Source organism: Plutella xylostella, chromosome 25 (assembly GCF_932276165.1).
Source record: "Plutella xylostella chromosome 25, ilPluXylo3.1, whole genome shotgun sequence".
NCBI lineage: Eukaryota > Metazoa > Arthropoda > Insecta > Lepidoptera > Plutellidae > Plutella > Plutella xylostella.
The window spans coordinates 5,097,589-5,114,775 of NC_064005.1; the positions used below are offsets into that span (position 1 = coordinate 5,097,589).

Below are 17,187 nucleotides of genomic sequence, written 5' to 3' on the forward strand. Positions count from 1 at the left end.
GATCAAACACTAATCGGATTAATTTAGTCGCCTTACTAACAGCAGCCGACACTAGTATTTACTCTACAATAACTTTATAATAAAAAAAACTCAGCTCAGCTAAGATAATTATCGATGCCTTCATTAATTGTCTCACTTTAATTATTCAAAAGCATTGCCTTTTATAACTATTACAATGGAAATGTCGGTTAGTCTCAGTCGGTCGACGGACCTGCAGTCAGTGTCGGGAAACATGAGGAATATTCTACTATTAGTCCTCTTCATAGTTTTAAGTGTAGCCCAAAGCAGCGTTATACCGAACGAAACTAAACCTGTACAAGAAGACGTAACAGTTACAACCGAAAATGGGACTGTGAAGAATTATTCTGAAAAGGATACGAAATCGAAACACGATGCTAAGGCGATCAGTGCGGAGAGTAGGGTGTATTTGGAGGATGTGTTCCATAATTTGAAGAACCAGAACTGGACGAAGGACGAGGAGCCGTGCCTGAATCAGACGCTCAAGTTGCTGAAAGGATTGCAGAACTTCAGTCTCTGGGCTGTGTGGGGTAAGTTGATTCAGCAGTTAATTAATAGTTATAGGAGCGCTATAATGGGATAGATCCGATTGAAGTATATTATTAAAGTATTTTAATTGAGTTTTTATTCAACTGGACTGTGTATAATAATATAAAAATATCAAAAAGCAGCTTTATTTCGTTAAATTTCAGAATAAAAATAAGCATATAAATAAAAGTGTTTTCTTATAAGCTTTAGGTACTCCCCCTTATTCATAGAAAAGTTACAAGACGTTTTAACTAATATACTGTTTTGTCCCTCTCTTTCAAAGAACAAATTGTTCTTTGTCGGAGAGGGACAAAACAGTTGATTAGTTAAAACGTTCTGTAACTTTTCTATGAATAAGGGGGTGAGCATTTAGCGTGCGTGAGTAACATGTCATAGTTGCATAACACAACATAGCGTATCTGATTTTCATGTTTTTCACTTTTAATCTCATAATACATTTTGGTCTTTTAATTGTTTTGATTGTATGCTCAAAACGTATTACATTTTAATATATTATAGTACATGGTAGTAATTAGTCAATGTTGATGAACTTTGACAACCTCAACATCTCATTCCCACCAGAATGGGACTCAATAGCCTCCGAACCGGTGGGTCTGCTCGCCGGCAACTTGTACCAGCTGGGCAACTTCGACGAGTGTCTGGACACGCCCTGGCGGACCACCCACCCTGAGCTGAGGATGCAGTACTGCCTCGCCAGCATACAGCTGGAGAGAACTGATTCCGCTGTGAAGAGGAAGCTTAATGAACCGTTCGATCCTTATTCTTCGGCGCTGGATTATATTCAGGTTAGAATTTTGATGTAAGATGTTTTGATGTTTTGAATGATGTGGAGCCAAGCTTGATGCAATGCATTGCGTTTCAATTGTAGGTCCATAATACTTCTTTTTATTCGAGTACACACGTACCTTCCCAAATAAAAATTAGACACAAATCCGACTGTAATTTAAAGCATATAATACAGCTCATTAAGGCCACGGCACCCGATCCTTACCACCTTGCCTCGTTTTGTTTGTATTGATCCACCTAAACACAATAAAGAACAAACTCACAAGAGACAACACTTCAGCTACACAGCGTTTACTGTACAACCTGTTATTCCTCAAACCTCACCACTCCCAACAGGACCGCCCACACCATCTGCGTCCCCTCACCGAGATCACGTGGGGCATCTGCGTCCCCCAGTCCTGCTCGGGCCGCGCCATCAGCCGGCTTCTGGCGGTGACCCTGGCCCGCAGCCACCTCGGCACCGCGGGAATGAGGCCCCGCATACATGTGAAACAAGACTTGTGTCAGAACGAGGAGGTTAGGCCGTTCGATCGAGGGTTCTACTCTTTTGTGTAAGTTATAAAGATAGTAAACGCCACGACGACGTTGAGCAGTTTCAGGCCTAGTCTATTTATATTTGTTTACTTCTCAAACCGAAAATTAAAAATTATGATCTACTGATATTAATAATCTAGTTGTCTTTATTCGTATAGTTTTATATTGTGTCTCTTTTTCAGGATAGTAGCTGTAGTTTTGACAATTATAGCGTTAGTCTGCACATACTTGAACTGTGGAAAGGATAAAGCCGAGTCTATCAGTAAGTTACCAGTTCACACTATCGCATTGAGTTCAATATCAATATTATTTAAAACTAAAGCTTATCGTACATATTTTGTCCGCAGAGGGTCGAATGATTGAAGCTTTTTGCATACGAGCAAATGCCAAAGATCTTATGCGAATGAAGAAAGAAGGTATCGAGGTCTTGTACGGGATTCGATTTCTGACGATTTGCTTCATCGTGCTTGACCACAAATTCGGAATGAGTGGAGCACTGGCGTTGAGCAACGGTCGCCAAGTGGACACGGTAAGAAGACCTACATAAAAGCACATTCTCTGACAATTGTATACACCTCTCGTCGTCCTTTTAATTTTTTTGAAATGTGCTGTATTCAAAAGGTAAACGATTGGAAGATATAACGAACAAACTATTTTTTATCCTGTTAGTCCCGTGGAATCTGACTGGCTTTTATCCACTATAGCAAAACATAGTATTTAGGTCTTAGATTTCACCCAGATATAGGATATGTCGCTGTTTATAACATCCAGTCTCTGACTGCCTGTTCAGATTACATAATTTGCACGTAACGAGAAAAAATCGAGCGAAGTACCCTGGCTGGAGTACCAGCCGATCAGTTCCACTATCTTGCCCCTTGTTCCAGGACGCGATCTCGTCAGTGCTGGGCATGCTGCTGGTGCATGATGACCTCTTTGTGGATACCTTCTTCATGCTGTCGGGCTTCCTCGCCGCCATGAACATGATGATGTTCCGCCGCTTCCCCAACCCCATAGTGCTTATTGTGAAGCGGTACATCAGGTGAGTCAGTGGCTTTGTATAGATTACATTTTCGTTGGTTGTTAGCGTTGCTGTGAACCTGCTGACTGGAAAGAAGGGGAAGTTTAAGGGACAGTTCTCTCAGGGATACTATTTTCGTATGCGAGCTTACGGGGTAGGCAGATCGGCTGTCCAATTTCAAAACACAGTAACAGCCAAGAGACAAAATGTTCAGGAGAGCCAAAAAACGTTTTTGTCCCTTCATTTCAATGCCCTGGTAAAACTATGATACATATCTAAACGAATGTAAGCTTAAAAGAACCGGCAGAACCTAGGCTTTACATACAATACTATTTCATTTAAATATGACTAATATTGTTGCTGTAATGCACAAAAGAAAACACTAACTAGGTTTTAAATGGTTTTCTCACCCTAAAACCGCCCTCACTGACCATTTTATAACCTAGTAAGAGCCATTATTGTGTAATTTAAGACAAGTAAAGTATATTGAAATTGCAATAATAACGTAATAATTTATATGTTTTTTATTTTTTTATATGTTTTGGATCCTTCACATAATATAAATCAAATTTTGCAGCACTTTTACAGGACCGCACTAAGTATAATAGCTGAAATACCGGCATATTTTTAAGTTTTATCTAAATGAACCAAATCGCCATATTAAGAAGGCATGTCTGACACGAACATTATTTATGGCTGCCTTAAATTAGACAATATTTCCTAAATTTTGAGCTAAAATTAGTTTACAATGTTTGAGTTTTTTTTGGTTTATGCAAAATAGGGCTAGTAGAAAGGTTCTGACGAGAAAGGTCTCTATGGCTTTTATAAAGAAGACAAAATTTCCTTATGTTCTACTTTTAATTCACCTCTCTAGGTCTCATTGGTTCAAAGATACAGGTTCTGAAATATCTGATATTTTTTCGAAAAAAGTGTTTGTAATAATGTATGCCATTTGTGACTTACTAAAATTAACGGGCAAAAATTGACCTTTGCTGACCATTTCAAAACCTAGTAAGCGCCATTGACAATTTTAAAACCTAGTAAGTCATTTTCACTTACTGTGTTTTAAAATGGTTGGTGGCTCTTACTGTGTTTTAAAATGGTTTTCGTGGCATTTTTTATTTCGCAGGGTGGAGTTACTAGGTTTTTAGAAATTTTATTTTCGTTTCTAAGCCGTTTTTTGATATTCTGACAATGCAGGAATTTGCGGAATCGCCTAAAATAATGTATAAATCAAAGACCCGTTTTTTTTTAAAGTTGGCGCTTACTGTGTTTTGAAATTGGACAGCCGAGATGTTACAAGACTTACTTAGTTGAATATTTACTGGTGTAATATTTATGTAGTAAGTCTCAATGAATAAACTCCTAAGAATGCATGTCTGTTAGTCAGCTCATTGTGTGTTAATATCAACTAGATGCCTGTAAGGAAATACCTGCCAAGTCAACGAACGTCTGCTTGTTACTCAGACAAGCCAAACTTTAACGGGCTCAATGAATTCGTCCTGACCTGATTAACCGCTTGCCAATAACTGATAATATTGTATTCAGAAATAAAAAGGTACCTAACATGCGATCATTCTTGACTTGCTGATTGATTTAGGGCAATTACAACATAATTATTTTGAAATGGATACGTTCGGTGGCTATTGATTGACTATACCTTTAATTAAGTATACGAAGTGGGATACATATTCATGGGAGTTCCATATTAATTTCCCCGTTTTCTTCCAGGCTAGTGGTGGCGCTAGCCGTGGTGGTGTACTACACGGCGGTGGTGCTGCCCTACTTGGGCTCGGGCCCGCTGTGGCCACTGGCGGTGCGGAATGAGAGCGACATGTGCCGCAAGAACTGGTGGCTCAACCTGCTGATGTTGAGCAACTATATCGATGTGGAGAACACGGTGAGTTGGGAGCTGGAGCCCTGTAGTGAAGTTAAAATGAAATAACTTTTACGAAGTAATTTGTGTCAAATTCAGTACATTTTGAATCCGAAAATCACTGTTTAACAAGTTCGCGATATGTACAACACTAAGTCTGGACGGTTCAGAGATAGCTATGGTACATGGTACAGAAAAAATGTATAAGTGAGAGAGTGTTAAAAAAGGGATATAGTAAGGGCCATTATCAACTTATTCGGCTTACTGTACCAATTTTGCAACAGCCAGAGACATCCACTTTTCGCCGTACATTTGTACTCACCGTGATCAATAGCGAGCCATATCGCCGTTTTTATTTATTTATTTATTTATTTTATTTTAGGAAAACTTACAGCACAATTTGAAAGTATAACAATAGAATGAGCAGTAAAAGGCCATTTACAAGTTTCCACTGATAGAAATAACTTAATAATATTTACGCTAATACAAGGTAGCAAACTAAAGTAGGTACATTAACATATTATCTACGCCTAATCAAACGTTCTAAACTGTATATATGTAAAGCTACAAAGATGTTTAATAACAATTACACTGTGGAATATATAATACATTAACTCTTAGACATCAAAAAAGGTACAACTTAGAATATTTCTCGCCTTATTAATGCTTGTATTAAATATATCAATGTCCAAATTAATCGATACGTGGTTAAAGTTGTTGCAAGCACGCCATAGATACGAATTCTGTCGGTAATTGGTAGACACCGTGATGTTACTAAAAATCGGATTGAAGCGACGGGAACGATTCGGAACATAAAATTTTAATTTTCCCAATAATTGAGGACAATCAATTTGGCTGGTGGCAATTCTTAGGAGGAATAATAAATCACAAATTTCACGCCTGTTTATTAATGGTAGAATGTGAAACTGGCGGCAACCTTCCTTATAGTTTTGTAAGGGATACCTAACACGATAACTTAAGTACCTCATGAACCTTTTTTGTATACGCTCGATGCGATCAATGTATACCGTATATCTAGGGTTCCACACCTGTGATGCATACTCTAAGTTACTTCTGACATAGGTGCAGTACAAGATTTTAAAGGTTTTTGCCTGTTTGAAGTTAGTTGAAAGCCGCATTATAAATCCAAGAGCCTTGCTTGCTTTAGCCGTAATCGCATCAATGTGGGCATCAAACAACAGCTTCGAGTCATGGATTACACCAAGGTCTTTGATTTTACTGTCTCTTCCGATAGCATGACCTTTTAAGAAGTAAGTAGTTAAAGTAGGTTGTCTTTTTCTAGTGAAGGTGATGGTAGAACATTTTGATGGATTTAAATCTAATTTATTGTCGTTACAGTATTTATCTAGGTTATTTAAGTCATTTTGTAATAATATCATATCATTTTCATTAATAATAGGTTTAACAATTTTCATATCGTCTGCAAATATGTAAATACTAGAGTTACTAAAGCACGAATCAATGTCGGAAATAAACAATAAAAATAGCAAAGGCCCTAATATAGAGCCTTGTGGCACGCCACTTGGTATTTTAACCCAGTCAGACTGAAAGTTACTGGCCACGACAGCCTGGGTGCGGTTACTGACATAAGACGAAAACCATCTGAAGAGATTGCCACGAATTCCCGCCTTGAAGAGCTTGATCAGCAAGAGCGAGTGGTCAATACGATCAAACGCCTTGCTATAATCTGTGTATACGACGTCAGCCTGGTAACCTTGGTCCATTGTTTCCGTAAGTAACTCATTATACAGCAAGAGATTTGTAACCGTAGACCTACCCCTTAGAAACCCGTGCTGAGTAGATTTAAAAACCGTCTTAAGCGCCACATTAAGGTCACGTTGTACAATTTTTTCAAAAACTTTTGCTATTATGCAAAGCTTGGAAATAGGTCGATAGTTTTTTACATCGTTTTTTGGCCCCTTTTTATGGATAGGTGACACAAAAGCTGCTTTCCAAATATCTGGAACCTTGCCCTCATTAAGTGACTTTTCAAAGAGGAGGTATATGGGAAACGAAAGTTGTTCAGCACACTTTACCAAGTAAATAGGAGGGATTTTATCAGGACCGGCGGACTTACAGGTATCAAGTCTTTTGAGATGGTTTTGTATAATTGATTGATCTAGTTGAATTGAGGATATATGACAATCATGGTAGAGGTTCTCAACTTCACCAGGAGAATCAGATGGATTTAGTTTATCAGGCTCTAGAAAAGTGGAATAAAAGTAATCCGAGAATAATTTACAAATTTCATCACCCGATGAAGTTATGTTGCCTTCAAAGGTCATACAACTGGGCAAGGAGTTAGTTTTGGCTTTGGATTTTGCGAATGACCAGAATGTTTTTGGGTTGAGTTTGATTGACTCCTCAACTCGGGTGATATAAGCGTCGTAACATTCGGTTTCCAACATTTTAGCTCTACTTCGTAATATACAGTATGAATTAAAATCCGATTTATTACCATAGTTTTTAAATTTTAAAAAGTATTTATTTTTCTCTTTTAGAATTTTTATTAGTGCCGGTGAATACCATGGTGGATGTGATGTACTTTTTAAGACTTTAGATGGTATAAATTGATCTCGTAGTGAGTACAATTTGTCATAAAAAATTTCGACACACTCATGTAATAGTTTATCGTGAAATGCCTTGTTCCAGTCGAAATTTTGGATTCCCGTGTTAATAGAGTCCCAGTCCGACTTAGAATAGAGGTGCACAGTGCGTGGAGGTGATTTAAGGGGGTTGAAATCAGAACATAATTATGTAAGTAATACATAAGGCTTTATGATGCGGATCTAATGGTACCAGGGGACTATGACACTCTTCTACCGAAACATCACTGTTTGACACTACTAAATCCAGAAAACGGCTGTATTGGTTACTAATACCATTATACTGGCTAAAACCAAATGTGTCTAGATGGTCAACAAAATTTAATTCATCATGGTCACTGTAATTTGACGGTAAATAATGTGACAATTTAATATGCTTAGTCCAATAGGGAATATGCGTAATTTTTTTTTATACTTTTATTGGATAGTTTTACATCACTTTATTATAGTAAAAAAAAATTCAATGCCAAAATAAGTAATTTAAGGTATTTTAAAGAAAGTTAAAAAATTACAACCATGACGACCACTTTGAAATTCCCGTCAGGATGGCGGGCTGTCGTGACGTCATAATCGTTTAATTTCACGGCTCAGAATAATGAGTTCCGTCAGTCGGCATAGATTTTTTACCTAATCAAGTAATCACAGAGTACTTTTGTATTTTCAACAAACCAATGTTGTCATGGTAACAAACGAAAAAGGAAGTGTATAAAGTGTGATCAGTGGCTGTTTTGTAATGGTAATAAAGTGTGACCAGTGGCTGTTTTGTAATGGGAGCTCGTAAATAGCTGCTAGTAGCTCTTTTGAAATGGGAGCGCGCAAACCAGAGGACCTTTGTACACAATATTACGCTATTATGGCAATATGAATATAAAGTAATATTTGTATTGTATGTAAGTACTTACTGTAACTTTGGTTCTCAGTAAGAGAGACTAGGGTTAGTGGGTCATTCTATTCTATTATCTGTGGGGGTGTAAGAACCTGCACCTGGCTCTCTTGAATGGAACCATTGTGCATATCTAAACTATCGAATAAGAGTTTAAAAATATATGCATATTCCCTAATATTTGGGCACACGGCTCTCGACTTTTCAATAGTCTTTGCTGTCCTTTTCCGCAGCTGGCCACAGTTTACTCGTTCATACTGCGTAATAAATTTAATGTATCCAGTTCTTCTGATTACGAGAATTCTTCCATAACTTAATTTAGAAAAAAATAACAACTTTTGAAATATACTAACGTCTGCCATTATAACCTAAAAGTAGAAAGAGCAACTTGTGTCATGTTCATGTCATAATACTTACAATACAAATTTAATTTTATTGTGTTGCAATATGGAGCATATTTGAGTGGCTCGTTGACTAGCGAATGGCTGTTTACGCCTCATTACAATAGAACAACTAGTGGCAGCCTATACACTACCAACAAAAAATATAAAAAGTCCTAAACTTTGCAAACAAACAAGCATATCAAACAAGAAGTGGAGAGGTTATAGGAGGCTAGGATATACTCGTATTGGAAGAATTTTTATGTGATCCATCGTATCTGATCACAACGAGCATCACAAATACTCGGTGACATTAACATTTCTTTGTTTACACTTGACATTTATTTAACTATACGCAAACGCAAAGAAGTTATTATTCTGAGATTGATATATAAAGAATTATGACGTCACATCCGCCCTAAGAAAATGGGTGACGTTTCTCGGAAGTTAGAATTTACCGAAGTTTTTTTGTACTTTTCAACTTCATTTACTTGCTCAAAAATAAATTATAATCAAAAATAATGATGGCGTCGTAGTTATGAAACAACAAAGTTTATTATAAATAATATTTGACCTTTATTTGAACCACTTGCATATTCCCTATTAATGTTACCTAAATTAAAATCGCCTAGAACTAGAAATTTATCGGAAGGATGTGATAATATTATGTCATTTAGCTTCAATAAGAAGTTAGATAGTTGTTGTGATTTGGTATAGCCCTGGTTTTGCTTACATAAATAAATTATTCCTATATGTAGTACAGATTTCCTACTCAAGTTAATCGAGATCCAAAGGTCTTCCGCTGAGGAATTCCAATTTGGTCTTGGAATTACCGATAGATGTTTACGTGTGGCCAAGAGTACTCCACCACCCAGCTCCTGATTCGTGAGGTTGTAGTCCCGGTCCCGCCTCCAAACACAATATCGGCCGTCGAACAGCTCACTGTCATATATGCTATCATTAAGCCATGATTCCGTCACCGCTATCAAATCAAATGAGTGTAAACATATATTTCGATGAAATTCATTAGTTTTAGTTCTAAGTCCCCTAACGTTCTGATAATAGACACTCAACATTTTACTATTCATTATTAAAAATGTTTAACTATACAAAAATAAAGTAATCGGAACATAAAAGTATTCAAAAAGTCAGTTATCAGAACGCAGAGGACCCTTAACGCATAGGCAGCAACGTTAAAATTGGCTTGGCTGATAGTTATAGGTAAATTAGATAAGAACATAGGACAGCGAGTTTGTAGGTAACTGTGGTAACTTATCAGCAGCGAGATGCGGACTTTATAAGCAGCATGAATAGAAGCTAGTTTCATACCGATCCCGTCCAAGCGGCCCGGCCGGCTTGCAACAACAACAGGTACACGGACTGAGAATAAAAATGAGCGAGCGATAGGCAAATAGCAAATAAGGCGAGAACAAGTTATTACAATAAGTAATATGAATGCAGGGGTTGTTAACATGTAGTAAATAGCGAAGTTATCTGAGTTAGGCAAATTTACGATGACAATGAAGTGAGTTTTTTTATGAAAAAAGTTTAAGCTATTTAGGCATATAAAATTGATTAAATTATTTTGTTTAAATCATTAGCAGAGTTTATGGTAATTACATGTGTCGTGTCGCTTTTACGCATGTGGATTTTTGCGAACTTTACCCAAACGTATTTATAGTTCTTCTCCTTCGCCAGAGATTTAGCCTTAGTAAGTAGGTTTTTGTACATAGGCGACAGATGGTCGTTCACGTAAATACGTTGATCTGCTGGACCCAGATCCATATCTGAAGCGGTTATCTTCTTAGTTCTTGCTGTTGAGATGAACTCTTCTTTCACATATCTATTTAAGAAGCTAATCAAGATTGATTTCTCCTTGGAGTTATGAATCGGGATCCGGGATATATAGTTGATTTGGGAATTTTCAATAGGATAACCCACATGGTTGCTCAGCAATTTAGCCACGGTAAAAAGGTTCTCATTCTTCTTAATAGGAATGCCCTTTATCTCGACATTATTAAGTCGGGACCACTGGTCCTTTTGGGCAAAATCTTCCTTAAGGGACTCGAATGATGCCTTAATTGTAGAAACTTCATCTTTAAGGAGTTCTAAAGACATAATGCGTTTGTCGATACCATCAAGCTTAGCGGCAAACTCGTCAATTTTACTGCAGCTCTGCTTAACTTCATCCATGTTGGACTTAAGCGCCCCCACTTCAAGCATTAGCTTCGGAAGATCGTCCAGCTTGGCTGTCACTTCGGCCAGTTTCTGCAGGACTTCCTCCATATTGCCAGTGATCTGGCGGGTGCTAGTTGGCGCAGCAGGTGAAGAGATGCGGCAGCTAGGGCATTTCCATGTCGCCCTTCGATCGACACCTAATTTACGAAACCCAGCTTCGGTGACATTAGCGCAGCGAAAACAGAGGTTTTTATGACATTGCGAACACTTAGCACTATCATTCACTTCGTTATCGCAACTCGCGCACAACATTTTTAGAAAAAGGTTGAGAACCACTGATAGCCGAGAGGACGCGAAGAGACGTTAGACAACGGCGACTATTTGAGCGAGACTGAATGAGTTTAATATACTAGGTATATAGGATTTCTATTTCAGTAGGTATGGTAGTTTTATAATCAAACCTGTTAAGTAAGTATAGATATTTATATCGAACACTGTGCGTCACTAATTAATTAATGCGCATCTTACATTCATTCATTAGTTTCTTATTTATCTTAGTACGTAATCAAAGTACCTACTTCATAATAATAAGCAATAGCTAGTAAAATGTAAGCAAAAGATCGCATCGATCTTTATAACTCTTAATTAATTTTGTGTAAATACTTAAGGTAGTGTAGGATAACAGCTGTTACTTTATTTGTTTGACTAACGAGTCATAATTCTCTAACAAAATTACGTACCAGCTTAGGCTGGTCACTCTAAACCACTTTTGAAATATTATAATTTATTAATTTTATAATTATGTTCTATGATAACTAACTACCTTAATTCTCTTCTCAACCCCAATCTCTTCCTCCTAGTGCCTCGTGGTGACCTGGTACATCCCGTGCGACTTCCACCTCTTCGTGGTGTCTGTTTTCCTGGTGTGGCTGTACAGGAATGGTCTGCCGAAGATTAGCATCACCCTCTCCACGGTCGTCGCCGTCGCGTCTATTATAGTACCAGGAGCCATCGTCTACGCGTACAATCTACCAGGAGTGCAGCTGTTCACTTATGAGTAAGTTTTTAACGGATGAAGCTAATTTAAGAGCGGTTTCAGACTTGCAAATTTTCCGACGCGCATTATTGGAGCATATGATTTTTTTTATAATAAAATAATATTTATGGCCCAAAACATACGCTAATCTGAAACTGCTCTTAGAGTAGTATAAAAGCTTGGTGTTCATGAATCTTTCTGCCTAAAGTAGTTATAAAGCGGTTTATACGCATTTGAGGCTTATAAACAAACCCGCGAACAGACAAGATTTATAGCTCAGATATTATGACCAAATGTGGACGATAGCGGGCTGAACTTATGGTATTTTACAATTACGTGACGGAGTAATGATGTCAATCAGCCTAGAATAATTCAAAACAGTAGCGGTGTTTGTCTTTTACCTAGGGCACAGAGGTAGCAATAAATTATTAACTACCAAGTACCATAATTCAATGCTAAATAAAACAATAAAAGTACAAAACTTAATCATTGCTCCCTCAATGTTTTGCTAGCACGCGAAAAAATTAAGAGAAGGAAAGAGGAAGGAAGTTTGAATACAAGATTATAGTGTAACCTGGAAAATTCATTCAAAGGTTATGATTTTACAAATTACTAATACTTAATAACAAACTCTTAAGTTCTGTGGTTACAATTTGCGTTAATATAACATCTGAACAGGAAATGTGCTTTATATACGGTGATCTTACTCAACAATATCTCATTTACGCAGCACACTCAGTTTTTTTCCATAGGTCGGTCGCTTCGTCTCACATTGCGTGACTACGAACCACTAACTCTGTTGTTATAGTAATTACTAACTTAGTTATTTCACAACAATCAGATGTTTACACGGTGGCAGAAACTGAATCATATCATGAATCGGCTGATGAAATAAAACTGAACTTTTCATATGAAAAGCAAGGTATATAGAGGTAAAATTTGAAATTCAATGGATTGTACAGAGATTGTAAGATAGATGACGACGTAAGACAAAACTGCGACAGTCATTGAGCATTTTAGCAGCAACTATATGCATAGTGTCACAGTTTTTTTGTGACGCGATGTCTGGAAGAGAAGCACCGATACCATCTGTTGTATAACCTACAGTTATATTTGTCCTAGCTCTCAGATTCAATGTAATCTTAAATTACTCACGGGTCACTTACCCCGTCCCCACCAGGTTCATCCGCGACCCTCGCAGCAGCCTGCAGTTCGCGGCGACCTACGTGAAGACCCACACCCGCGCCTCCGCCTATGTGGTCGGGTTCATCAGCGGCTGCGTGTTCGCGCACTACCGACATACTGGCAACCTGAAGAGGATCTATCAGGTACTGTGTGTGCCGTTTTAATGGAGCATAGGCCCAGAGTGGTTGGTGGGAATGTGGGACCTTTACTTTAAAGAATTTGTGACATTTCGTAAGATAATAATATCTTCATATCATAATTTTGAATTTTCCATATCCACAAATACCGCAATATATATATGCACTTGTGAATGCAGGAGCAACGAACATAGCCATGTAGCAGATAGCTGAATGAGGAAAGGCTAGGACAAAATATTACCGGTCTACCCCACCGATCATCGGTTCTTGGGCAGATAACATGATATTATAATATTATATCCGTTTCAGCACTGCCACTTCAGCTTGCTGTTTGAAAAGCTAAAAAACATATTAATGTCGACTAAATAGGCATTCCATGTTATGGCCAATACCAAATAATTGCGTATCTCTCCTCAGCCATGGTCCTCAATCGGGGCCGTATCCAGCCTGGTTCTAATGCTGGTGGTGCTGCTGAGCGGCTCGGCGTTCCTGTCGCGCGACGTGTCGGCGGCGGCGGCGGCGGCGTACGCGGCGGTCAACCGGCCGGTCTGGGCGGCTGGGGTGGCTGCGCTCGTGCTGTGCTGCGCTCTGGGGCATGTCCGTGAGTGTTGCCAACTGTTTAGTAAGAAAAGTTCTCATCACAGAACGTAGGCAGGGAAAGGGAACCTTAAGCAGGATTCCGAGGCAACGGACAAACGGAACCGGCGATAACGGAAGGGATTTTAATAGAGTAGAGAGAGTTTGGGTTGATGGTCAAGCTAAAACTAGATGATGAGACTCAAATGTAGTATTCGCCAAATTTGTGTACATAGATTATGCTTAGCGATATTTCCAGTATCTGAACAACACTGTAATCCGAAAGCAACATACGGAGTAATTTGTGACTAAATTATCACGCGCACGCGTAATCAATTCTAAGATTACAAACAAATACAGGGTGTTGCAAAAAGGGTATGCTAAGCCGAAACCAACGTGTGCAGCATGCTATATCGTCGGTTGACAGGAAAAACACACCAAGGCTGATCTCTCAATAGTCAGATACAAGCCATCTGGGGAATAATGTTGATGCTGTCGCGAAACCAATAACCCCTACTCCAACTATTCCAGCTCTCATAAAGTCGTTCCTGAGCTGGTACCCGTGGGTGCCTCTCAGCCGGCTGGCGTACGGCATCTACCTGATCCACTCCGTGCTGATCACGCGCACCATCTTCACCTCGCGGGACGCCATGAGCTTCGACTACTTTGAGATGGTGAATACTATTTTTATCTTCCTTATAGGATTACTAGCTGTTCTTAAAAAGTTTCCCCGTGGGAATTTCATTATAAAAAGTAGCCTATATCTTAATCCAAGGTGTCAGCAAACTCCATACAAAATTTCATTAAAATCGGTTCAGCCGTTTAGAAGTAACAAACATACACACTCACAAACTTTCGCATTTATAATATTAGTAGGATTTTTTGTCTGTCGTGACAACCCTAGGGTTGACATATGGTTAGCCACCGTGGTGAAAGGATTGGCCATGCAGTTTAGGCTGACCACAGGCGGACTGCATCGCAGCGACTACGTGCAGTTGCTATATTCAACTTGAAGTTATATGTTCGACTTCGTGCAGTCATGACATCAACTGCACGCGGTCGGCTGCAGTCAAGTGAAGTCAATTGAATATAGTAACTGCGTGCGGTTGGTAACCAAAAGAAGGTTTTAACTACCTACATATTTTATTTATGTCCTACATTTTGTCAACCTTGAAAATCTGAAAATTTTACCTGAAAAGAAAAGATAGCGAGGCTCTCTGAACTTAAACGATTCAAAGTTACTATTTAACCGGAGCATTTCTTATGCAATTATTGTCTCTTGTATGTATAATAATCATAAAAATACTACCTAGGTACTTAATTATCCTTTTGCTGTTGCTACATATTACTGAAGTAATTTTATTACAAAATACCATTATTAGTTTGTACACAGACCGACCACCTATATTATCCTAAACACAGGGTAACAGGTTGTCCATATTCTATTGCCTTATGGTATGGTATTAATTTCATTATTTGCATATATTTTGCGTGTTAGCTTATTCTTTTTATTTTTTGTAGGATTCATGTGAAGTATGTAGGTATATAGTTTTGGTTGTATAATTTAGCTTATTCTGGGGGTTCCAAACGCGAAAGAGCCTTGCTCTTGTCGATGTTGCTCCCTCTGTTCCCTCCACCGCGGTCTGTGACAAGACTCACAAGCCAGGTATTTCATTACTGTCTTATCTTCTTCTTCTTGATTTATTAACGGTCGGATGGCGTAGTGGTTAGTGGCCCTGACTGCTACGCCGAAGGTCCCGGGTTCGATTCCCGGCTGGGGCAGATATTTGTTCAAAGACAAATATTTGTACTCGGGTCTTGGGTGTTGATATTTATATTTAATATGTATCTATCTATGTATTTGTGTAGATATATCAGCTGTCCGATACCCATAACACAGGCGCTGCCTAGCTTGGGGTCGAATGGCCGTGTGTGAAGATGTCCCCACATATTATTATTATTAACTTATGTTTTAAATTAATTCCCAGTTTGCCCAGTCATGGAGTTTGATCTTCGTGAGCGGGGTCATTGCCCTGCTGATCTGGCTGCTGGCCGAGGGGCCCGCCAACAACCTCGTCATGATCATCATCAACCCACGGTGAGTCCACGCAGATATTTTTTTGATTACCAACAAAGAAAGAAAGGTCTGACGTCATAGCGACGCATATATATTTATCACACATTATCAACTCCGAATACGATCGTCACCACCTTGACTTTCCATTGCATGCAAGCATATAAGGCAGGCCGATCACATCACGTTACAATGCTGATAAGTCGGATCGGAACTTCGTATCGTAGCCCCGGCGCGTATCATGAATGGCCATTGCTTTAAGGATGTGATCACACAACCTTTTTTGTAGGGCAGACAATCGCGATCGGGTAGATTTTTCTATATTCTGATTTACATACCTACGTTTTGTTTTTTCCTCATGTAAAAGCATTCTGAGCAGGCATTGTCATTTTGTATATATTGCAGTCGTTTCAACCGTGACGGCGAGGCAGAAACAAGCAGCGATGCCAGTGCACCTCACAAGGAGCCCGCGCCCGGGCCGGCGGGCACCCCGGCGCCGGCCGGGCACCTGGCGGACAACCTGCCCAGCTCCATCAGCTTCCACTCTAAGTTCTAGGACATAGTTAGAGTACCTAATTTAAGGAACCTTTTATAAGTTACAGAAAAATTATGACTCTAAATTTTCATCTCCAATTGAAATTATGTTACAGAATTTCGATTGTTAAGGTGATGTGGCCACGTTCTATTACAGTCTGCAAGTGGTATGCTGCAAATAAAAACTAAGTACTCACTCTTAATAAAATTGAAACCTTCTAAGAATGTTGACTTTGTAAACCTGCAGCTAAAGTTTGAATAAGTAGGTACTTAAGGTCAACCGGGGCCAAGTCGCCTACGGGGCTAATGCCTCGAATCCATTTATCTTCCGAACCACATACTTTAGAACTACTGGAGTCATCTGCTATCTATCTTTGTAACTGAAACTTTTACCTCTGACCAATAGATGTCGTATCCGGGTTAATTTTCTTAACAAATCTGCCATTTGAATTTTTTCACCTCTTTCGGCCTCCTCAGGTTTCCTGACACGTTTTTTTGAATCGTTCCAAATGTGTGTTTGTTTAAAAGAATCTATGTTTCTTAACTGTAAATACTGTTATTGTTTTGTTGCTTTACATATTGTTTTCATTATTTTATTGAAATAACGTAAGATTCGGACACAATATGTAATTACAAAATTGTAGGTTTAGCTTTTATTTTGGGGTAAATGCCTCTGGGCTGATGGGGTTATTGCCTCTATTGCGGCGCAATAGCCCCATTTTCAGAGGTTCTAAACATTTTATGTTATGATAAATGTATTTTATACACTCACGAGCAATGAAAAAGTTCCAGTGAC

The 17,187-nt window shown here is 38.8% G+C and overlaps 1 protein-coding gene across 1 annotated transcript; it reads left to right on the plus strand.

The window, feature by feature from the left end:
- Positions 1 to 16,659, plus strand: LOC105393628 (nose resistant to fluoxetine protein 6). The gene is made up of 13 exons (XM_048630398.1): positions 1 to 548; positions 1,129 to 1,352; positions 1,690 to 1,904; positions 2,070 to 2,149; positions 2,235 to 2,416; positions 2,772 to 2,926; positions 4,637 to 4,805; positions 11,710 to 11,906; positions 13,066 to 13,213; positions 13,625 to 13,808; positions 14,315 to 14,457; positions 15,772 to 15,881; positions 16,263 to 16,659. The coding sequence occupies exons 1-13, from the start codon at positions 176 to 178 to the stop codon at positions 16,411 to 16,413; spliced, it is 2,331 nt and encodes a 776-aa protein (XP_048486355.1). The 5' UTR covers positions 1 to 175; the 3' UTR covers positions 16,414 to 16,659.
- Positions 16,660 to 17,187: the final 528 nt, after the last annotated feature.